The sequence below is a fragment of the Ascidia mentula genome, chromosome 3, assembly GCF_947561715.1.
Source record: "Ascidia mentula chromosome 3, kaAscMent1.1, whole genome shotgun sequence".
NCBI classification, from domain to species: Eukaryota; Metazoa; Chordata; class Ascidiacea; order Phlebobranchia; family Ascidiidae; genus Ascidia; species Ascidia mentula.
Genome location: NC_138568.1, coordinates 8,669,306 through 8,693,058, shown reverse-complemented (window position 1 = coordinate 8,693,058; position 23,753 = coordinate 8,669,306). Strand labels below are relative to the sequence as shown.

General features: G+C 38.7%; 3 protein-coding genes across 3 annotated transcripts; 2 read left to right on the top strand and 1 right to left on the bottom strand.

Moving 5' to 3' along the window:
* The first annotated feature begins 3,855 nt into the window (after window positions 1-3,855).
* Window positions 3,856-9,006, top strand: LOC145895514 (uncharacterized). The gene is made up of 16 exons (XM_082984319.1): window positions 3,856-3,969; window positions 4,086-4,300; window positions 4,407-4,541; window positions 4,929-5,070; window positions 5,195-5,333; window positions 5,583-5,730; window positions 5,791-5,946; window positions 6,257-6,297; window positions 6,356-6,481; window positions 6,891-7,084; window positions 7,316-7,552; window positions 7,793-7,962; window positions 8,046-8,175; window positions 8,272-8,372; window positions 8,657-8,811; window positions 8,927-9,006. The coding sequence occupies exons 1-16, from the start codon at window positions 3,856-3,858 to the stop codon at window positions 9,004-9,006; spliced, it is 2,283 nt and encodes a 760-aa protein (XP_082840445.1).
* A 670-nt stretch (window positions 9,007-9,676) lies between these two features.
* LOC145895044 (xanthine dehydrogenase/oxidase-like) lies at window positions 9,677-20,190 on the top strand. Its single transcript, XM_082983789.1, has 31 exons — window positions 9,677-9,721; window positions 9,823-9,923; window positions 9,990-10,047; window positions 10,115-10,211; window positions 10,273-10,381; window positions 10,441-10,609; window positions 12,751-12,831; window positions 13,368-13,483; window positions 13,790-14,024; window positions 14,198-14,349; window positions 14,412-14,621; window positions 14,692-14,876; window positions 14,932-15,106; window positions 15,163-15,246; window positions 15,336-15,450; window positions 15,766-15,944; window positions 16,176-16,298; window positions 16,359-16,465; window positions 16,519-16,636; window positions 16,815-16,942; window positions 17,079-17,166; window positions 17,242-17,369; window positions 17,585-17,735; window positions 17,858-18,012; window positions 18,092-18,257; window positions 18,427-18,555; window positions 18,650-18,777; window positions 19,019-19,211; window positions 19,269-19,457; window positions 19,572-19,739; window positions 19,898-20,190. Exons 2-31 carry the CDS (start codon window positions 9,828-9,830, stop codon window positions 19,958-19,960), a joined length of 4,095 nt encoding a protein of 1,364 aa, XP_082839915.1. The 5' UTR covers window positions 9,677-9,721; window positions 9,823-9,827; the 3' UTR covers window positions 19,961-20,190.
* A 528-nt stretch (window positions 20,191-20,718) lies between these two features.
* Window positions 20,719-22,985, bottom strand: LOC145895512 (uncharacterized). The gene is made up of 8 exons (XM_082984318.1): window positions 22,844-22,985; window positions 22,458-22,610; window positions 21,984-22,206; window positions 21,721-21,913; window positions 21,543-21,646; window positions 21,291-21,453; window positions 20,930-21,194; window positions 20,719-20,858 (listed from the first exon to the last, which is right to left on the bottom strand). The coding sequence occupies exons 1-8, from the start codon at window positions 22,983-22,985 to the stop codon at window positions 20,719-20,721; spliced, it is 1,383 nt and encodes a 460-aa protein (XP_082840444.1).
* Between the last annotated feature and the right edge of the window lie 768 nt (window positions 22,986-23,753).

The following is a 23,753-nucleotide window of genomic DNA, read 5'->3' as shown; positions in this document are numbered from 1 at the left end:
CAGTCATAATAATGACTAACCTAAATTAACTTTGCTTACTTACGAGCAAACATTTTCATTAAATACGACTTATTGGATATTTCGCTTGTGTTTTTAAATATTGCAATAGTTCATACAACTTGAAAAATGAGTTTTCAAGCCGATAACGTGCGAGGGATTGTGGAATGTTGAATGGGTAGTTTCCATCACACGATACCAAGAATTCCATCACACGATACCAAGCTTGAAACACTGAACCGACAGAACAGCTCGTGACCCCAAATTCCAGTAATGAGGCGGGGCTTTACGTGATGTCAGCATTGCGTGTTCAATTACTTTCGGAAATCACCTGGACTGTTAGTATTTTTTGTTGTTTTTTTTTGAGTTACTGCTGAGCAAAGAGCTGGGAGTTTCCAAACAGGAAACCTGCAAAGGCATGTTGAATGCTGAAAGGGCATTTCCGTCACGCGAAATAGGCATGAACAACATTTAATTAGACTCCCCAAAACCACCCAGATACACTTTGCTGGGCATCGAAAGTACACTAAATTCCAATGGAGACACAGGGACTTTACGTGATTGCTAAGTTTGCGAGTGCCTCATGCAATATGTACTGTCCAACTGAAATACAAATTACGTTGTCAGAAATTTATGATGTGGTGGACTTTAGAGGCATTTTGCGATATATGCACTTTGTGCAAGGTTTCCAGGAACACTTAACACAAAGCGAAAGAACGTAGAAAAAGGCAATATCATAAATATACTTCGCATTTAGCCAACCATACATTCGTCATATCTCTTTATCGCCTCCCAACGGTTGCGTGTGATTTCTATGACAGTTCTTGGGTGTGGTCAAGCGGAAGAATCTATGCGTGGCTGCAACGCAAAAAGGACTTGTAGTGCGAAGGGCTTACTTTTTATCGTATGTTTAAATAAAGACACACACCCTACTGTTTTTACAGTAACCTCTCATAGACCACTTAGACACACATGAAAAAAATCGCACAAAACTTTAAACGCAAAAATCAACATACAAAGAATGTTTTACCGACGATTACGTAAGTTTATTTATTTGCTTAATTTCAAATCGTTTTATCGCTGTTTTACCTGATTATACAACGGATACCTGTGGTGGTGAACTCGAAGGTAGGTCAATCGTTACAGCTCTGCTCAAGGGTGCCTTCCAGTGCGTCAGCACCAGTAGCTTGCACTGATGGCCATTTTACAATTTAACTTTTCTGTTTTGTTGGTGGTTGAGCCATGTCTGGATCAGATTATGTACCCGATTGCTCAATATATGTTGTTTACATACGAAGTTATGGGAGGTATTTACCATTCCGGTCTTGTGGGAATATGTTCTGTTATTTTCTAGGCATGACCACTAAAACAGAAAGTACTTACTTTATTAGCTTATTTTTTATTGGGAGCGTAACTGTGTGGCATAGGAAGTCACTCCTTCTCAACACAACTGCACGAAACATTTATTTGTACCTGCGCGGCGAGGTTAAGTTAGCGCGATTCGGTGTGATGATTTTGTGATCCTAAACTTTGCTTCTGCATGAAATCAAGTAAATACAGCCTTTTAATACTTTAATATGTAAGATTTAATATAAGTATATAACACGTAAAGTGGTGACATGCAGGAATTTCGTATGTTGATCCTCCACACCACCTTGACCACTTCATTTGATACGTTACGAGCATTTGTAAGAAACACGTAAAGCATATACAGACAGACAAAATTAGTCATGACGGTTATGACATACAGATACATATATATGGACAAATTCCCCACAGCTGAGGGTGATTACTGTGATGCAACAGCAATCACAAATTAACACCAATTTTGTAAAAAAAAGAGTGTAGCAATTGAAACAAAGGAAAAGTTGCTCTAAACCTCTTCCTTCTTGTAGGATGGCAGCCTCATGGCCAATGGTGAGTTGGGTATATATTGGTAGTTCTCAAACTGACCAAAGTTCACGGCTGCGTGTTGCACAGAGCTAGTGAATAGCAAAACAACGCATACGATCTGCGATAAAGCACAATGACTAAAATTGTAAACTTGAGTTCGCAGTAATTTATTACCAGCTGATCGAAAAGTGTATCTAAAAACATCAAATGTGTTTAAACTTTAAGCTGACATCTGTCAGGTCATTGGAATTTGTCGTCACTTGACACCGAATCTTGAACACACACGACACACGTTTTTATTTTAAATCTGAATAATTTAGTTATAAACAGTTAGGAAATCATTGGTAAATGATGCAAACCTGCTACCAAACCGATATCCCGCGTGGAAGTTCACACCCCGAAACGTAGGGACATATTTTAAACTCCGGTACATGCACAGCATTTTGGGAGAAAAGAGAATTGCCCGCAACAATGTGTAAGTTGACAAAACTGCTTGCCTTGGCGAAATTCCTTGATGGTAAAAAGCATCACATCTTACTTATTAGATAACCCAGCCGCTTGAAAGTAGTCCAAACATTGCGCGTAAGATTTATCGTGTGTGTGATAAGCAGGGCACACAACAAACACCTGGCGGTGAAGTGAAATTTCAGCCAGAAATTTCCTCTCTGTTTGTAAACCCTTCACTGAGTTAGGTAAAAATAAGATTTTACTTGGCAGCTGTAATCAAGAGTACACATAGGTACTTCAGTCGCAGTAAGAATATTTTTTTTCCTTTTCTATCTATGCCATCGCTGCATGAAAAATTTTTTGCACGCCATGCTGAACTGCATTGCAGCCGATTACATTGTGCATCAAAAAAAGGCATTTGGTCATAACACATTGGCGGAACTGGTAATTTTTATTGAAAATCAATGCAACACTAAACACAAACACATTTACATGTAACCTTCTAAAAAGATATTGAAAACTCCAGTACATTTGTGCCCCAAAATAAGTATAGTTTACCCTTCAGTACAGAAACTGCACACTATCATAGCGAAACCAGTGATGCCACAACGCGTTATAAAATTTGAAAACATAGCACTTTTTGTCAATATGAATCAAGAAACATAAAATTAACCTAGAACAACGGGTAGCTTCGGTGTTCATTTCTTTTGCTGTTGTCAGTCAAGTTTGGGTGCTTATTCACGCCAATTCAAATGTACAAGTGGGGCCATTTTTAAGCAGTAGGATCATCGCGACGACCTCAGCTTAAATTAAATGAATGTGAACGGTGCTGTTTCATTAAACATCGTTAGTCATGCGGATAACACGTCTGTCCGCTTGACGGCGATACCAATTTCCGTCTGCTGAGAATGCGGGAGGTTAAACCAACATTATTATCATGGTTTAAACAGCGTGAATTCCCTAGGAGGCGGAACTTAGTTTGTGCGCGCGTGTTGCGATTGCACAAGTCGAGTGTTTGCTGAGAAATTTGGACCCACTAATAGTTTTCGAAAATCTTCATGTTTGCTCCAATTATAAAAGACTTGACTGTAACCAGAGCATTCGTGTGGGAAGATTGTGAATGTTGACCTTTTTTCAGATTACAGCCGAGCCTGGTCCTAGAAAATACCGCGCCCGATGAGAAATAAAAAGGCGATAGCAAAAAGTAAAGACATTGCCTTTTTGGTTCTTCACGGGAAACTGCGGGGGTCATTTTAATCAAAGCGGCCAAAGTTGGCTGGAGACTGCCTAGAATTTAGCCGAAAGATGTTTTGTCGAAACCTGGTGATTAATTCATGACTACCCAGCAACAGATTTTTAGATTTTAGATTAGATTTCTACTAAGTTCAACGAATTGGTTATAATTCTTTGAATGCATTTTTGCATCTGTGACTTGAATTATAGGGCAAAACCTCTTAACACGAGTTTATTAGTTTTCACGTAGCTAACTTTCAGACGTTGTTCGTCCTCGAAAACAAAATGATTGTACTTCTGATACTAGCGGCGCTGGCCGTACAAATTGAAGGCAGCCATATACGTGGTGGAATAGCAAGTTGGAGAGTTCACGAAAATTATGGAAATGGAACAGCATTGGTGATATTAAATTTTTTTTTACTTTATCGAATTGCAAATGCATTATTGGTTCATTTTTGAAAACATTTGTTTCAAACAATGAAGAAATCCCAACATGCCTTTTTTGTTTGCTCTAGATTAAATCCTCAGTGTGGTACAACATAAGAACTTCAAATTGTCCATATTCAAGTTTTCATCCTTACCGGCAAACTACTCTTACTGGTGCCACCGATTTGGAGGAAAGTACTTTGCTTGATCACAGCTGTGGCGATGAATGTCCAGAGGAAACATGGACAACCACCCAACTTGTTCAATACGTTCTGCAAGATACAACTGATGCCAGCATTATGAGGTTGATTAATGGGTCATTTCCTGTGCACTAAATTTCATTTTAGGGGATCTCAGATTCATAAACCAATATCATTTAATAAATACTGTTGTCTTGTGATTTGTTGCAGTGTTATCAGCGGTGCATGGATTGGAGGCTTGTCCGGATTCACGGGATCCGACTCTACCTCTTACAGCTTGCCCTATCTGGCTGATCTGCGAGTGACAAATTCAGCACCGATTGCAATACTTCAACCTACTGTCAAGTAATTTTGCAAAACATTATGTAAAATAATTTATAATGGAACACATCAAAAGACGAAAGTTACACACAGTGATCGTCATGTACCTAGATAATATAGGTTTGATAGGTTATCACTATATCGGCTTCTTTAGTATATGTAAAAACACATTTGGAAGGAACGTATTACGATTTTAAATGAAACCATAGGTATTCGACAAGAGACGTTTTATTGTGCGACCCACAATGAGATATGACCAAACGAATAAAAAACAATTATAATGCAATAATTTCGTGATCTAATAGAAAACTGTAACATTTAGAAAAGCTTCGCGACCCACTGGTTGGGAAGCACAGGATTAAATCGTCTTATGTTGTTTGGTGTTTTTATTCAAAATGTTTCGACTTGAAGATTTATGTCCGGTTGCGCTTCAACGATCTCGATTCCAACCATGGATGAAGACGGAGATTCGGTAACGTGTCGGTTTGCTCAGGACGAGTTGGAGGGAGGGGCGATTATCAACATGAATTATCCTCATCTCACTCTACTTGGAGTCAGTAAAGCATTTTCATAATTAGGATTTAATTTATCCTTTTCAGATTTGTTAAAAATGATGTCCTAAAGCAACTCTAGCAAAGCACTATAAGCTATATTTGTTTTAAATTATTGATATTTAGTCACAGAACGACTGTCGTTTGCAATATGCTGGCACAGCAATACATGGCTTGTATCCTGTCGCTTTGATCATAGAAGATCACCCAACTAACGACTTGTCTTCTGTGAAAAGCTACAGCTCACTACAATTTATAGTGGATGGTGAGATATTCTTTCTCAAACTAAGTTGGGTTCACAGACGTGGTTTAATTTTAGAAATGCAAACCTTTTGAGTAGAAGGGTCCCATATCCACGTCTGATCCAGCTGCTTGAACTGGAAGTTGAAATTGTAAAAATTCCCCTTATAAACAAGTCACTCCTGTTCATAATCAAATATCTGTCATCAGTTTTCAGTGCCATTGGTTTAAGCTTTACAAAGCTTCGGCGCAAAGCCTTTTTGTTTGTTTGCAGTCTCCCTTGCGCCATCGTCCGGTTACTCTTGCACCGATAAACCAGTATTTGTCAACCCGACCCCAGCAAACAACCAAAAGACTTCTGTGTCAGTGGGTCAAACCCTTACGCTTAATTTGAGGGCTAAACCAGTTAGCAATTCAAATAGGTATGTAATGGTTTGTTCGTCTCTAACAATAACAGTATTTGGTCTCTTGAATTGTCGCAGCATCACTCACTTTGGTTTGATCGCACCAAGAAACGTCAGTCGAAGTACTATCGGTTCTCACAGCAATAATGAATATTCAACAACAGTCACATGGACCCCGACGATTATGGACACTGGTCCAAACTACTTTTGCTATGAAGCTAGAGAAAGCACAGGGTTAGTGGAGATAATTTGTTCGATTTGTTGATTCAGATTTCTTGTATACGACCAAAAGGTGTAATGGTTTGCAGTCGGCCAACTATTCGTTTTTATTATTTGGCAACTTGCAAAGCAAAATGTTTATTAAAGTTAACATTTGTCTCACGTCTAATTGTCAATTGGAGGAAATATTTTCAGTAACAAAATTTTATCAATTCTCACTTTGGCAACAAACCCCACTTGTTTGTCGATAATATATCTAAAAGCTTAATTTAACCAGTTATTTTGTGGTAAAAGTGACGGTTTGTTGGTCTTTTTTTATATCTAGACTTGTTACCGAGCAAAGGTGCATCACTGTAAATGTTGGAGGTAACATTACTTAATAGATGATACGTTTATTCATGATTTTGAGCTTATCTCTGCGCAGAATTAAATCCGTGTGGTATTGAAAATGGCGGGTGCAGCGACACATGCGTGCAAACTGTGGGAGGATATCACTGCGAATGCAACCATAATTGTTGGGAATTGATGGAAGATCAACGTCAATGTGTTCGTAAGTTTTTGAAAACACTATCCCAACGAACCAACAATTAAAGATTATCAAAGTAACGACAACCCTGCTTTTTTTGAAAAGCTAAAGTGGGGTTGGCTCTTGAACTGGAGCCGTTACTGAATTTAGGATTTAAAAGGTGTTTTTTCCACTTTAGGGAAAAACTGATGTGCTGATTTAAATCCTGAACAAAAATGATTTAAGCCCTAACAACTATAACCCCTTGTGAAGCGGGGTTATTGTACAGGTTGAGTCTGAAAAAGATATACGTGGTTATAGTGATCCGCTTAACTGGAAAATGCTCCTTAAAATTGTCACTCTTTGTAGATCAATGTTGTTCCAAAACGTGAAGCAAAATTTTAAGTTCATTGCCAAAATTTAGATTTTTATCTGTCAACTTGAATTTTTGCAGCTAAAATGTGGCGAAGTTGCACCAAAGACAAAATGGTAATCACAGTGGAGGAATGCGCAGTCGATGGAAAAATTGGTATCGGAGATTTTGATCCTGACAACATGAACCTTATCGCTGCGGAATGCAAGAACAAAGGCAACAACACTCACCATTATTTCGATTTTGGTGTACAAAACTGTGGGACGCAACGCATAGTAAGAAATTATTTGCATGGCATTTTTCTTTCACACATATTTGTAACATTTAAATATATGAAACAAGATGCATCTTTAGTGCAATATATTTACCCGATTGTTCATGCAAAGGTTGTTGATGGTTTTTATGCCCTTTTAAAGCCGTTTTTTTAATCCTCCGATAGACAAGGGTTTTCAAAATGTTCGGCAATTTTGGAATAAACACCAAAAGTGAACAAATCATGTTTGAAGGATTCAGCTGACGAAGTGAAACATCAAAACACGTTGAAGATGTGGATCGATTACAACTTGAATGCAGCCATTACCCGTGGCGAATGGCTTTACATTGATTACACTTGCTCTGTACAAAGATATGAGAATGTTACGGGTGTATTCGACCCTCAAGACACTACGACGACCATCATCATCGAAGACGGATTTGCGGAGATCCAGATGGCTTTTGATTTTTACACCGATTCAAGTTTTCAAGTAAAATTTAATGCTTGAAGTTCCATCAGTTGTTTTTTTTGTGGTAAATTACACTTATTAGTTGTTATATATCAGTGTAATAAGGTTTGTTAATGCGAAGAGGCAAAATTTGAGTAAAACTTTGAACAATGATGCCAACAAATTGTTCTTTGTTATTACTGATAGATATACGTTTATTGGAAACGATTGACAGATCAAAGCATCTACCGGTTTACATTTTTAATAAACACATTTCCCTAGACGCCATATGGTCCAGCAGATTACCCCCATCAATACGATCTAAACGAGAAAATCTATTTCGGTTTATACGCCGAAAGCACGGATGACGACATTGAGTTGTTTACGGAGAAATGTACCGCTTATCCTGAACCAGCAGTGGACGGCTACTTCTACACAATGATTGATAATGGGTATTTATGCGGTTAACAATACCTGAACTTTATAAATTTTGATTGTATAAGAGTGTTTAATACAAGTTGACATAACATCCTAGTTGTCTGCAAGACTCGACCATGGCAACACATTCCTCCAATTCTCTGAAGAGAAACCATTTCAGTATCGACGCTTTCCGTTTCAACGATAATTTGGCTCACATTGACACAACTACAGACGTGGCGATTGTGGTAAACAAATTGTGTTTGACATTTATTTACTCTAAATTTATTAAATTGGTTGTTATACAAAACAAACACATATTAAAGTATTATCATGCTGTTTAGTGTGAAGTTGTGATTTGTGTGCAAGGAAACACCGGAACTCGATGTGCAAGCGGTTGTGTTAATTCTGCTTTACGTTCAGCCCAGTCTCCTCCCATACGAAGGCAAGGAAACATATTTTGATTGCGTGTTTTTTTTACATTTTCGCAGAAAATGTGCAACTTTAATTGTTTAAAACAAGATGTTTCAAAAAGTTGCCATCCAGTTTATTGCAAACAATAGAAAAAAAACAATAATGTTTAGAATAAACTAGCAGAACCAATCCCTAACATCTTGTTTCAATTCCTATTTCGATATTGGCGTCGCTGGTAATGAGACAATGCTTAATCGAGGACTAGATTCTGCCAAAATCAAGCAACCAGTCTTTTGCAAATTTTTTCGTTTTTAGAGCACCCAAAATTACCAAGCTGAACATCCCGTCCTCCAACCGAGCAGTGGAAGAAGAGGAAGAAGAAGAGGAGGAAGTTGCTCCTCCAAGAGATCCGTCCATCACAGAAACGAAGCCAATATCGCTTGCCAAGTCTCCTACCATACAAGTCAAAGGTAAATGATGCAACGATTTAATTTTAGATTCAACAGAACAAGGCCAGGCTGACTACAGTAGATGAAATCAGTGTGTTAAAGGAAGACTCATAGCAATTGTTGCATTTTTTTGTAGGTTCTGGAACTGTAGGGTTATCAGCCAATGTACTTTTGTCTCTCATTTCGATGACCTTATCCTGGTTGTTGTCAAAATAAGAACAAAAGCAAGAGTTCATGAAACAAAAAATCGTTCACTGTTAATTAGGTTTGCTGGTTTATCTGCCTCCGTTTGAATCTTTATATACTTCACAATCGCCTTTTGTAATTTGCTTTAAAAAAATTTGTAGTTTTTTTTAGCAGTGTATGTTATCTGATTGATTTTTATTCCCGGTGTGATTTTTTGCTAAATCTGTTTGTATAAATTTGTTTTTGTATAATTTTTAAGAACACAACAATTTCGTGCTAATAAATAAGCTTAGTTATGTGGTTATTTTGTTAATTTAGGTCTGATAGTTATGTCTATACATGAACAGAAATAAATGTGTAACGGTGGCAATGTCGCTGAAAGTTTTTGGCTCGTTTATTGCTGGTGGCTTTGGATATAAAAACAAATCTTATTGTTAAGGAACTAATAAGAAATCTTATAAATTCATTAAACGATCAATCATAGCTTTCTTGAAAAACTATGATTAAAAAATAACAACGCACATAAATGAATGGAGTCTCTTTAATTAAACACACACCAGCTTGCTTTATATAAACGATAAGTAATACGACTTTTCCGCAAGAGGGCGACACAGATATATTTTTCAAAGATCGGGAAAAAATCGCCAATCAAAGGTATATAAACTAAGCGATACAGAACAAAAGAGTTAGTTAAGAGACAACCTGCAAGTGCAAACTACTTTTTTGATAAACGTGGAAAAAACTGCTGGTAAAATATGCTCAAGCCCAAAATTGTGTAACAAGTACGTAATATTTGACAAACAAAAATCTATTCGTGTAACTTAGAAAAGTGTAGATTGAACACTGACAACATGCCAGCTTCTGTAACAAACGAGGTTGATCACCAGTTGAAGCAAGATTTATCTAAGGATGTCAGCGTCCTTAAATTCTTCGTTAATGGAAAAAAGGTTGACAACTGAAACGGGGTATTTCTAATCGAACATAAAATTGACGTAAAAGCTGTTTTATTATAGGTAACTGAAACTAGCCCAGACCCCGAGATAAGCCTTCTGACATATTTAAGAACCACACGTGAGTTGAAAGGTTTTCTGAAGCAACCGAGCTAATATTAAAAGTTTTTCAACATTTTTTCTCCTAGTTTTCTTGACGGGGTCAAAGTTGGGGTGCGGGGAGGGTGGATGTGGAGCTTGTACTGTCATGATCTCTAAATGGGATCCACTCTATAACGAGATTATGTGAGTGAGGAAATACTGATAAAACATAGCGATGAACTTGTTTGCTTTCAAATCTATTCAGCCATTATTCAGCAAACGCATGTTTGGCTCCAGTGGTTTCGCTTCACGGATGCGCTGTTACAACTGTAGAAGGTATCGGCAGCACCAAGACCAAGTTGCATGCAGTGCAGGTATCTAGTAACGAAACAAGCCATTACATATTTGAATTCCTGTATGTATGTTTGTTTAGGAGCGACTGGCAAAGTTTCACGGTTCCCAATGTGGCTTTTGCACTCCTGGCATTGTGATGTCAATGTATGCATTGTTACGTAACAAAATCGTGCCGAATGCTGAAGACATAGAGAGATGTCTACAGGGAAATTTGTGCCGCTGCACTGGATATCGGCCTATACTAAGTGGTTGGTTGAGCTAGCTTAGACAACAATAGCCCTGTTAACATGGACGTCTAAATCGGGTTCGCGGCTCACTGCTTTCCAGCTTTTCGTCATTATCGGAAAAAGCGTCACGCATTACAGCCCAGGCTAGCTCGGAACTGATGGTTTCGGCGAACTAGCTTAGTTAGGGTGGGTTCGAAAGCTAGTTGAGCGAACTAGCTTCTTTTTGCCCATCAGCTGATCGAAAAATATGGTGGCAAAGTCAAGTTTATTTAGAATGAATCACCTAAAGACATTTAACCGCAAAAGAATGCTGATGCTATCATAAAAAGACTATTTTTATGGAGTGTGTTGTTGCTACTTTTTTTGTGTTTCTCGCACGCAAACCATTTCTTGTACAGGGCTAGTGTAGCTGTACACTATGCGGTAAAAAAAAAGCATTGCAATTCAGACATGGTTTGCGAGCGAGCTTTTGCCGTTGAACCATGAAAAACAAACTGACGGGCGAGCTTCAGTCCTAAATTTACACGCTCTGATTATTTTGCAAAATGTAGGTAAAAAAGCATTGCAATTCAGCGCTGTTCCCAATCTGGTGTTCGTGGGAGAGTTCTGAGGTGACTGCAAAAGTGGTTGGGGACCGCTGCTTAAACACAATCATTTGATTAAAATGCGGTGTTACGTGCGTCAAACATACTGACATATACTGTAGTGAACTTTAAGCAACCATGTTCGAATGAAATAAATGCTGCAAGCTTTCAATACGTATTGGAGCATGCCAGCAATCCATTGCTTTCGCCACAAACTATTACGACACCGCCAAAAGTTTGCAACGTCGGTAAGCAGCGAAAAGCAACCAAACGAAAGGCCATTACGTTTCTTGGTGTTGGCTGTGTGCTGTACCAGTACCATTTAATTATCGTTTTCTGATTAGTCTTCTTATTAACTATCATGTATCTCCAAAATCCAGCAAAAAGGTGTAAAAAATATCAAACGAATATCTCGGTAATAATTGGAGTAAAGCACCACAACTAGCTTTTAGTTACATATAGCACAGACATATAGGAATGCGCCAGTATGTACATTTGATCATTTAAGAAGTTGTGTCTGATTCACGAATAAATTAGGTTTTGTTCTCACACAAACAAGCTTTGTTTGTTTATTTTGGAATTAACAAATTACGTGATGTAAAACAGAAGCAAATGTTTAACTACAGATCTGGAAAAGTACAGTCGTTTCAAGCAAATAGTTACATTTGCCTACGAAAAGGTCGCCCAAATCGTCGGCTATGAGAATGCTATGCACCAGGATGTAACAAAAGCAAAAAACTTTTCTCAACCGGCATCGTTTTACAACCGTCATTTCACTAAAAAAAAACATTTTGCACATTTCGCAACATCATCAGAGCGTGTAAATTGAGGACTGAAGCTCGCTCGTCAGTTTGTTTTTCATGGTTCAGCGGCAAAAGCTCGCTCGCAAACCATTTCATGTATAGGGCTAGTGCAGCTTTTCATTATGCGTCAAGGTGAAAAGGCATTACAATACAACTTTGTTTCCAATCTGGTGTTAGTGAAAGGGTTCCGACAATATAAAAACGTACAACTTCGTTACAAGTGCTTGATAAAGTTGACTGCAAAGTGGTTGGGGGACCGCTGCTTAACACAATCATTTTACTAAAATGCGGTGTTACGTGCGTCAAACATAGTGACATATACTGTAGTGAACTTTAATCAGCCATGTTCGAATGTAATAAATGCTGCAACCTTTCAATACGTATTGGAGCATGCCAGCAATCCATTGCTTTTGGCACAAACTATTACCACACCGCCCAATGTTTGCAAAGTCGTTAAGCAGCTGAAAGCAACCAAACTAAAGGCCAGTACTACACTTAATCCAAATTTTACAAACTAATGCACAAGGCGTGTACAAGACTTAAAATTTACATTGTCCCATTAGTTTTGTTTGTAGTATAATTGGTGCACCCAGTCTGCAGCCAAGTACTCTTGTTGCGTAATCAAGCACAATTACCAGCATTCCACGAATACGAAGTAGAATAATAACAACAAAGCCACATTCTCATTTAATGTACTATATATTTAAAAAATATAATATAAGTTCACAATTTACTCTACCGCACATGCGACCAATGAACTATGAACTTATTTCAGCTTTCAACACTTTCGCAAATCCATGTTCCGGATGCCCGAAAGATGGAAATTGTTGTCTCAATCAAATCGGCGACAAAACAGGTTGGTGGCATACCAAACTATAAGAAGAGTACTATAGGAGATACAGCAAAATTTATTGTGGTAAAGATTCTAGTATTTAAATACCTAACAAGACATTCCAGAATATCGTAGTACAGAACCACATGTTTGTTACAAGGGGGGGCGGGGTTGTTGACGTGGTCAGCTGTGCCTATCGGTGCCTTGATAAAGTCTTTGTTTGCATAGTGAGCAAACAAGATCTGCACACCTTTCAAGGCCTTTGCAATTATGTAGGTTAAACGCGGTCACTAAAAAGGTTTTACTGTTTAAAAATATTATAACAAAACAAAAGCAAGAACTTCTACCATATCATGCATGACATTTATCACAGTTTGTTTTGTGTTGTTTTCTTTTGTAGTTTAAGAATCACCCTCATATATTCGTGATGAACTGACAGAACTAACTTGAATTCAAATGCGTGTGTCGAACAATTATTACTTCGGGTCGTTGATCAGCGATTGTTTTTTGCACATATGGTTGTTTTGCAAGTATTTTCAAAAGTTGTTTTGCTCATGTAGGATCGCAACGTGCGGCAGCAGAGATCGTGTTTGCAGAAGGGGGTGGGGTGTCACGTGACATTTGTTATGCCCGATACAATCCGAGCCAGGAGGTCATTTTCCCGCCTGAACTTTTGGTGGGTTCAACACAGTCATTTTGTTTGCTTCACAAAAATACACTTTGCTCTTTAGACCTTACTGGCTTCCCACAGAAGTGGTAAGTGGTTTTTTTCTTCGTCTTTATAACTTGTGGTGAGTATTGGAGATATTCATCCACAAGCAACATGCAACAAAGTATTGCTTGATTTTTGGCTACATCCTACACTGTTATTATATTCCAGTCCAAGTTGGTCATGTTTTCATTAAAAACCATGAAACACATCGCGTTTTTGTTATGTTGTTATGAGCCATGCACAGAAATAAAACATTTCTTGTTTTCACAGATTCAATCTAGATCGAAGCCGAAGTCTCTAAAGTTCATTGGGGAGCGAGTCACGTGGTTTCGGCCAACAACCCTTGAGCAACTTCTCGAACTAAAAAGTAAATATCCAGAAGCTCCCTTGGTGAACGGAAACACGGAGATCGGGGTGGAAACCGGCGTGAAAGGGCGCTTGTATCCGGTTATTATTTCCCCAACAGCAGTGGATGAACTTCGAAAAATCGATATTAGTGATAAAGGTAACCTGAACATATACCAAACTGAAGGACATACTATTAAATATTTTAACTTCCCGAGCTCATTAATTCCAGCTAATTTCAGATCGAGATTTTTACAAACACTGCAAATAAAATTTGTGTACTCACACAATGCGGGCAACTAACTCAATTTCGGGTGATGTTTTTTTGGTTAGGTGTTTGGATTGGGTCTTCATCTTCTTTGACTGAGCTACAAGACTCCTTCGAGACATTGAGAAAAGCAAGATCCGAGGACGAGATTCAGTGCATTTGTTGCCTGCTAGAAATGCTGCACTTGTTTGCTGGAAACCAAATAAGGAACGTGGCAGTAAGAAAACACAACAACATATTCTTACAGTCATAAGTTGTTGTGCTTGACTTTATTTGCAGGCAATAGGTGGGAATGTAATGACTGCAAGTCCAATCTCTGATCTCAACCCAATCCTGATGGCAAACGAATGTCTTGCAAACTTTGGTTTGCATTCTCGTATTAACGATCGCCTGATTTTGATGGATCAGAACTTCTTCCCTAAGTACAGGACGACGTGCTCAGTTAAGGGCGAGGTCCTTCTTTCCATATTCGTCCCATTTAATGAAAAGGTAAAATTGCAAACATCAATCGAGTTAATTTAATGGAACCATAAACATATGTTGTGGCAAAATAATTCAGGGCGAGTACATGAAAGCGTACAAGCAATCTAAACGCAGAGAAGATGATATTGCTATAGTAAACGCAGCCATGCGTGTCGCGTTTCATCCGGGAACTTCCAAGGTTCGAAAATTTGTGGCAGCTTTTGGTGGAATGGCTGCAACTTCAGTAATGCCGCAGAAAACAATGGCAAATATTATTGGCCGGTAATAACTTCTGTTATAATTATGTGTTTGTTTACTCATTTGTCCTGAAATGCAGTCACTGGAACAATGATTTACTTGAGGAATGCATGAAATGGATCAGAGAAGATTTTCCGTTAAGTTTCGACGCTCCAGGAGGAATGGTGGAATACAGAGAAACACTGGCTGCAAGCTTCTTTTTCAAGTTCTTTGTTCACGTGAAGGCTGGTTTAGCAAAAGCGGGAGTATTCACGGTATGAACGTTACATTTCGCAAAACTTGCTAAGTGTGTCGAATCGAATCTGTTTAGGAAACTCTCGGTGACTACGAACTGTCGGCATTGACTACTGACCATAATCTTAAACTTATATCAGGAAGACAAACATGGCAGGAGGTAAAAGCCCGATTTTAACATTTGAAGATTGAGGAAATGAAATGAGTCAATGAAACACGACTCTTCCTGTTTTCTTGTTTGGAATTTAGGTTGAAGTCGAGCAGCCTTTATTGGACAAAGTGGGCAAACCGATTAAACACGCTGCTGGTGAACTCCACGCAACCGGAGAGGCAATTTATATCGATGATATTCCCCAGCACACCGGTGAGCAATATTAAATTCACACTGAAATTTAGGATTTAGTTTTTTTTTTTTGCAATACTGTCTATCGTGTTTTATCTGGCCAGCTTATTTCCCACAAATAAGATAAAACGTGGTTTTGGTTGAATTACATAAAAATGTACAAATACATCTATATTGGACCAAACCATTTAAAATAGAGCAAACAGTACATTACATAACGTATTATGTGAAACATAAAATTTACGTAAACCGAAAATTCGAAATGTTTGATATGCATCAGCAAAACAGCAATTCTCTCATAAATGCTTTCGACATTACAATTTTCTGTGCATGCAGCGGAACTGTACTTATGTCTGGTGACAAGCTCCAGACCTCACGCGTTGATACGTCATGTGGATATAAGAACAGCCATGGCGTCACCAGGTTTTGTGACGTACGTCGATCATAGTGACGTAACAGGATCGAACGAAGTTTGCATCTACAACAGATTGCATGAAGTATTTGCAACTGAGAAGGTCGGGATTTAGTTCTATTTAATTGAGCGTTTTGAAACTTTTTTGTCTCAGCGGGCCACTATTGATTTCGTCGGAGTAGTCGATGGCCCTTTTACCTTTTAAGGACTATACGATGGGGTATCACATAAAAACATTTTTGAGCATTTAGGGTTGCGTTGTGAAAAAAATTTAAATGAAAAGAGGTCAATTTAAACACTTTTATCAGTTTTACGACATATCCACTTCTGACAGGTAACCTGTATTGGTCAAGTGATCGGTGCCGTGGTGGCCGATACGCAAGCTCACGCGCAGAGAGCCGCACAGTTGGTTCAAGTTGAATACGAAGACATATCACCGGTTATCATTACAATTGAGGTACTAGTAGAAGGGACATTTTTTGTTGCATTTCCACAAGTCGCCAACATTTGTACACAGGACGCGATAGCAAAAGAATCATTTCAAAAACCAGTGTGCAAAGTGGTGAAGGGAGATGCCGAAAGCGCGATGGAGTCCAGCGACCACATCTTCGAAGGGGAAATTAGGTGCGATACAGTTGTGTACCTAAAAAACACGCGTCAATGATGTAATTCTGCAGGATTGCCGGACAGGAACATTTTTACATGGAAACCCAAGTTTGTTTGGCAGTCCCGAAAGACCAGGGAGAAATGGAGATATTTTCGTCAAATCAAGATCCAGCTGCACAACAATCCTCGGCATGTCAAAATACAACCAATTTACGTTTTTCCATCAGTGGTGATTTAATTTATTATTCATAAACCACGCGTTAGTGAAACATTTTGAAATCAAATATGTTTCCTATTTAAACTGGCAATAAAGGGCCATTTGCTTTTGACTTTTGCATAACTTAAACAAAATATGTCACTTCCAAAGGCTGCGGTAATTCTGGGTGTTGAACGAAACAAGATCAATGTCCGAGTTAAAAGACTTGGTGGAGGATTTGGTGGAAAAGCAACTCGCTTTTTGGTGCTTAGCAATCCTGTTGTCATTGCAGCAGCCAAGTATATGTTTTCCTTTACATTTAATATATGCCTGTGTCTAATGCTATGAACATTTCAACAAATTCGTTTTTCTATAACATGTATTGGATTTGTATTGAAAAATACAGTCTTCCAACAGCTTAACGTTTCTTTCAAGGTGTGGTCGCCCAGTTAGGTGCATGCTCACCAGACAAGAAGACATGTCCATCACTGGAACGCGACATCCATTTCTTGCTAAGTACAAAGTAATTGAAAACATTAGTAAAAACAAATTTCATGTTTTTTTTTCAGTGCATCATATCTTTAACGTATATTTGTAGGTGGGTTGTACAAAGGAAGGCCGGTTCGTTTCCTTGATACTGGATATGTATAGTAACGGAGGAAACACTGTCGACTCGTCCATGTTCGTAATGGACAAGGCTATGATAAACAGCGACAACTGCTATTGGTGAGAGGAAATACGTTGATTACGCTTTACGTACTGTTACTTTGAGGGCAAGGCATTTGTGCTTTTTTAAGAGTGGTGTTTTAGGCTTTCTTATGGGTGATGTATTAACTGCAGATGTAAATCAATATTGTTTTCTATTGCTTCAACAATAAGAAGAGTGCATACTTTTATGGGCTTGACGAATAAACACCCTGCAAATAACACTTTGATTTTAGCATTCCGAATATGTTGGTTCGCGGTTCTGTGTGCTCAACAAATGTGGTTTCGAACACAGCATTCCGTGGATTCGGTGCACCACAAGCAATGTTCATAACGGAGAGTTGGCTTTCAAAAGTAGCTGAGGAACTCTCTATGCCAAAAGAAAAGGTTTAACATATTATTCTGCTTGTAGTGCATCGTAGAATTTAAATTTACAAACAACAGAGTATAAAATTAGACTCAAAGTTACAGTACTCACTATTTAAAAAGATCGGTGTTGTTTTTCATAGCTACGGGAAATGAACTTGTATAAAGCAGGGGATGTAACACACTTTAACCACGTTCTTGAAACTTCGAACGCTCGAAGGTGTTGGTTGGAATGCATGGATCGATCCCAGTTTACAAACAGGCGTAAGGAGATCGAAGCATACAATAACAAGAACAGGTAAAACAAACACCTTGGTACTACATATGTGATATTAGTGCACCAGAAATTCGGAATATTAATTGTTTCTACTGAGCAGATGGCGAAAGCGCGGGATTTCTTGCATACCAACAAAGTTTGCAATTGGCATTCAGGAGTACCGCTGCCAGGCGGGGGCGCTAGTGCACATATACACAGACGGATCTGTTAGTTTAACACACGGCGGGACTGAAATGGGACAAGGACTGCACATTAAAATGATCCAGGTTGCTTTAACTTCTTTCGTTTTACACATACCATTACCGGTGGTAATTGTGGTAATGCCGCTTGATAAAAATACTTCTATTATTCAGTCGTGAAAAACGTACTATTTTTAAATGCCCATAAACTATACTGTAGTATTTTGATTGCGTGAATTTAATCCGTGAAACTTAGATTGCTGGCCGTTGTCTTGGAATTCCCATTTCTCGCATTCACATATCGGAGACAAACACAGCTATGGTTCCAAACGCGTCTACCACCGCGGCGAGCTTGAGTTCAGATCTTAACGGAATGGCGGTGAAGGTGCACAATTTTTGTCGGAGTTTTCTATTTACATAAAAAAAATGTTTGACCTGAATCAATTGTTGACACCTAGTGTATATGCACAAATGTACAGGTGGCATGCGAGGAAATCATGGGAAGACTTGATCCTATACGCAAACAGTTTCCAGATCTGTTGTGGGACGAACTGATCGTAAAAGCTTACATGGAACGCATTAGCCTTTCTGCAACTGGATTTTACAAGTATAAGCGACATTTCAATCTAACGCGAAAAGACACAAGTGAACTAAATTTCTTAGTCACAAAACATTTTTAATTTAATCTTCATAAAATTATTTTCAAGCGGATATCACATACCTAGATTTTTCTGCACCCATACATAATGTCTACACAAGTATATACAGTGCTTATTGGTCTTAGAAGGAAATTGGCCATTTGAAAATAGAACATGGACATTGAACACTTTCATTTCATTGTGGCACAGAATTCCAAACATGTACAGTGATTGGGACATAAACACAGGAAAAGTGAAGGGACGAAAATCAAACTACTTCACATATGGGGCGGCTGTTTCAGAAGTTGAAGTGGATTGTTTGACCGGTGATCACGTGGTGTTGAGAACGGACATTGTTATGGACGTTGGGAAAAGTATCAACCCTGCTGTAGATATTGGACAGGTGCGAAAACTGAATGAAAGCTCTCACCAATACAATGCTAATTTCTTCCTTACGCAGATTGAAGGAGCATTTGTCCAAGGTTATGGTTTATTCACAATGGAGGAACCTTTGCATGCACCAAACGGAAAAGTATTGACAAGCGGTCCCGGTACATACAAGATCCCGGGATTTGGAGATTGTCCTCGTGAATTCAACGTTCATTTGTTGGGAAACTCGGAAAACGACAAAGCTATTTACTCATCAAAGGTAAGTAGCAGCCAGCTTTTTGGATTGGCTTATAACCGACATAAAGGTATCCATTAGGTGGCTTCGAACGAGACAACCCAAATTTGTTTTCAATTTATAAATATCTGTTTTTAGGGCATTGGAGAGCCACCTCTATTTCTGGGATCTTCTGTGTTGTTTGCAATCAAGGAAGCAGTTGCAAGTGCGAGAAAAGATTCGGGATTAGTCGGGAGTTTTCGGATGGACAGTCCAGCCACTGCGGAGAGAATAAGGATGGCTTGTGGAGATCACCTTGTCAATCAAGTAAGGATTTATTTGTGATATTTTGATTAGAATTAACACATACGGTGACATCACAAGGGGCATCAAAGCCGCAATACAAAACAATTACGATTCGAATGGGGTTTAATAAACTCCCTAACATAGGTAAACTTGAAAAAATATATTTCTTGTCATGCAAGCATCGACAACATTCCACTCCGATGGAGGACGAACAGAAAACTCCCTGGTCAATACGGATTTAATGGATTGTGCGGAAAACGTGTACATACCTTTTTTTGATCAATGAGCTTCTCTAATTGCTTGTGATTAATCTTTGCGTTTGTATGCTGATTAATACCATCACCGACTATTGATTTCAAGTTAATTTTGTGAATATAATAAATCAAGGATTGTCAAAGGCACTGGTAGATTTTGCTCACATAAATGTAATACGATTTGTTGCAAGAAATAAATAAATAAACTGTATACATTTTGCATTGTTGAAGGTGTGTACTTACACTGAATGCTTTTCTATTTTGAACAAACAGTCGAGCAGGGGGGTAAAATAATATGGCAGCACAGAAAGCACGTCAAGGAAAAAAGGTTTTGCTTTCATATGAAGGAAAATAAAAAAACGTGATTTCAGCTCGCAAGATGTTTTACAACGAGTTTGGATTCATTCTTTACTTCAAATGACACTTCCATAATGTTGGTAAACGTTTGATGAACATCGGGAAGTATTTAGCCGCAGTTTTATAGAAGTTTGATCACAAATTTTACATAGAATGGCAGTCTGCAGTTTTTAAGGTCTTACGCTTGGATTGCACGAGTATAGAAATGTTTTGCTGGAATATGTCTTATTATAATCTGCCTGCTGTTTTTTTTATAGCATGCTTTCAGGGAAAATCAGTATTCGGAGACAAATCTGATTTTTGCATCAAAATGATGTATTTACTTCACTGTTGACATCATAGATAAAACTACGAATAAACAAATGAAAATTTTAAATTATACGAATTTGTCACGCAGAGGTGGCGTGCATTTTCATCATGGGATTAGTTTCTCGACGACGGACGAAGACTTTCGAAATAACGTACAAAAGAGCCGCACCCAAGCACACCGCAATTGTTATGAATCCGAGAATTTGTAGAACGTGGACACCTATTAACAGAGAAAGTTCCTTACAGGCCGTGTTTTCAAATCTCTGTAAAAAAAAACAATTAAAAACGTACTGGAGTTTGCAATTGGTTCCAACGCTTCCGGCTTCTGTGAGGAAACGACGAGATGATTATCCAGCTCTTCGAGAGTGATCACACCGCCATATCCGTCACCAAGGTGTAGACTCTCCAAAGATTTTCCTTTAGCTAATGTCCTAATGTTTATGGGTCCGATCAGAAGGAACTGGGTTTCGTCCTGAGTAATTGATCGCCTCCTTCGAGCGGAGTTGTCAGAGTTGTCAGAAAGACAATATAGAACACTTGCATCGTTTTGGCATGCCTATTAATAAGGAAATTTTAACGGACTTCCGACAATATCATTTTAAGTCTTTTATTAGGTACCAGCGTTATACCCCCCCAGACTTGGGTAACTTACGCGAAGTTTGTCTTTGTCGCACAGACGTAGTTTGGCGTGTAAGTACAATGTTTGACAACCGCTTGATGTCACGCGAGGTACTTGGAATGTGGCGCAAGCAGATTGCGGATTTTCAACCAGGCCTGACGAAAGCGACACTGGAAACTCCTCACGAACCGGACAACTACAAAAAGCAGTTTCAGTATAATTCATAAAACATTTGGTTTAAGACGACAGAGCTGATACAACTGCGACTGATGAATATGATTTTACCCTTTTGCAGAGATCATTGCCAACATTGGCTGAAACGGGTCATCATTGCAGGAAAGAAACATCTCATCTAGTGTGCTTATCAAAGTCTTTTGGAACAACAAGTCCTGAAAGAAAAATGATGGCGTTGCTATCAGTTGTTTTGCAACAGCTTTCAACACAATTTAGGTTTTGTATTCACCTGTCGCGTAAGGACATTGATATGAAAATGAATCATTTGCCCAACTGTGTAAACTGCTGGTTGACCGTCGACTCCAACCCGATAAATGTCTGGACAGACTAAATCTACGTTTGAACATACTGGGACTTTACACAGGCCGTAGTGCAAGCCAAAGTTACCGGATCGAGTCACCTGGCGATCCACATTGTCGATCCTATAAAAATTGCAAAACAAATGAATTGAGCTCCATCTAATATTCACCCACTTCATCTTGGGTTACTTACATTGGAACGAGTGATGACATGACGGAGTAGGTTCGGTCATAGAGACAAGTGAAGTCCAGAACAGGCACAGGCATATCGAAGCCTTCGTTGCCACCTCTGTTGATCCAAAGGCGGTTTTCGAAAGCCACAGCGCTCGAATTGCTCCTGGACTTGCTCACGGATGTCCCGCAGTCGGTGAAAGGAAGTTTAATGCTGACTTCCATGAAGTTACCAATCAGGGAAGCTATTTACAGTAATACTTAAAAGGTGGTTTACAAAAATACTTTTTAAAATAAAGGTTTCACTGTAAGTCATAAGAGTGATATCTAGATAAAGATAGCTTTCACAGCCGCAGAAGTTTGCCCGAAATAACCCAAAGACGCGTCTTTAAGTTTAAGTTTGTTGCCAGCGGTCGGGATAACGATTGGTACGAATTTGGGCGATCTCTATCCAAAAGATATTCTCATTAAATTGCAAAAATGCAAGTCACCAAACCTTGGCATTCAATTTCGTTTGACTTGGATGTTTTGCTATCCGAAGGAGCGATGTACATGTATGCGTTGCGAATCCGATCGTCGAACTGATCATAGAATTGTTTCGAAATATCGATCACAATCTCCGATTCCAAGCAAGAAACTCGTGGCATTGCTACAGTAGAAAAGTAAAGGTTGCCAAAAAGCGTATTTCAGGACACCGCCCGTTTATGGATTATAGTTTTAAGAGGTCCAGTGCATGTACAAAAAATGTCATCAATTTCGTCTCGAGCCATTGTTTTTATCAATTTTGTTTTTGTATCTGCTATAGCCGATGTTTTTCTTTGAACACTTAATTGCAACACACCAAATCAGAACGTGCCAAAAAGTTGATTAAGCACAACTCACCAATGTTACAGTCCTTCCCCATGTACCCGCTTTCGCTGACGCACACGTAACCGTATTCATGTTTACACGAAAGTCTGCACTCGCAACGGTTATTGCATGGGTCAGGAACGCATGGCCCAAAAGCGTCGTCGTCCAACACCATCTTATCCTCACAAAGCTCCCCTTGCCATCCGTTAGCGCATGTACAGCTTTGAAAAAATACACTTGCAAAGCTTTATACACCTGTATATAGAAAGGTTATTACGTGACGTTATTGACACTATGTGCTTGGCAGGTTGCTCCGTTGAAACAGGGATTTGGTTCACACAGCAAAAGTAGTTGTTTGCTGCACACGACTCCGTACCACTCTACCGCGCAATTACACCTGTAAAAGATGTTAAACCATCAAGATCTCAAGCCTGAACGATTTAAGACTTGCGGCCCAAACTAGTACAAATTCGACGGCTATAAACAGCATCAACATAACCAAGTGCTTTTCTTTGTATAGTAAATTATTTGTTAATATTTTTATTTTACGACCCCAAATACATGTTACGTGAAATGAAAAATTACGTACTTTGAACCTATTTTGTCTTCCGTAAGTTCACACACGCCTCCATTCAAGCAGGGGTTTGGATCACAGAATGTGGGAAGAATTACAACCCGCTGGTCCACTTGTACAGAATCATCTTTAAAAAAATACACTTTGCACACATGTTATATGGTTTCACAAATCTCCAGTAACATGAAAACTACCACATAGAATGGAACATAATCGCGTAGTTTTGCATGAATTAAGTTTACTAATAATAACCTGCACTTTCAACTTCTGGCGAGAACAGCAAACAAAAGCATCTGAAAAAACGAAATTAATGACCATTAGTCATTTAAAAACAAAACTATCATCTTCATTTAGAAATACTTACAAGGC

Excerpts from the sequence above, each read along its gene's own strand:
- LOC145895514 (XM_082984319.1), top strand. The coding sequence starts at position 3,856 with ATGATTGTACTTCTGATACTAGCGGCGCTGGCCGTACAAATTGAAGGC. Across the intron at positions 7,085-7,315 it reads ACTGTGGGACGCAACGCATA|GATTCAGCTGACGAAGTGAA; the intron begins GTAAGAAATTAT and ends TCATGTTTGAAG. Across the intron at positions 8,812-8,926 it reads TCCTACCATACAAGTCAAAG|GTTCTGGAACTGTAGGGTTA; the intron begins GTAAATGATGCA and ends ATTTTTTTGTAG.
- LOC145895044 (XM_082983789.1), top strand. The coding sequence starts at position 9,828 with ATGCCAGCTTCTGTAACAAACGAGGTTGATCACCAGTTGAAGCAAGAT. Across the intron at positions 16,466-16,518 it reads ATCTTCGAAGGGGAAATTAG|GATTGCCGGACAGGAACATT; the intron begins GTGCGATACAGT and ends GTAATTCTGCAG. Across the intron at positions 17,736-17,857 it reads TCTCTATGCCAAAAGAAAAG|CTACGGGAAATGAACTTGTA; the intron begins GTTTAACATATT and ends TGTTTTTCATAG.
- LOC145895512 (XM_082984318.1), bottom strand. The coding sequence starts at position 22,985 with ATGGTGTTGGACGACGACGCTTTTGGGCCATGCGTTCCTGACCCATGC. Across the intron at positions 22,207-22,457 it reads AAACGAAATTGAATGCCAAG|CTTCCCTGATTGGTAACTTC; the intron begins GTTTGGTGACTT and ends TACTGTAAATAG. Across the intron at positions 21,454-21,542 it reads GCAATGATCTCTGCAAAAGG|TTGTCCGGTTCGTGAGGAGT; the intron begins GTAAAATCATAT and ends TGCTTTTTGTAG.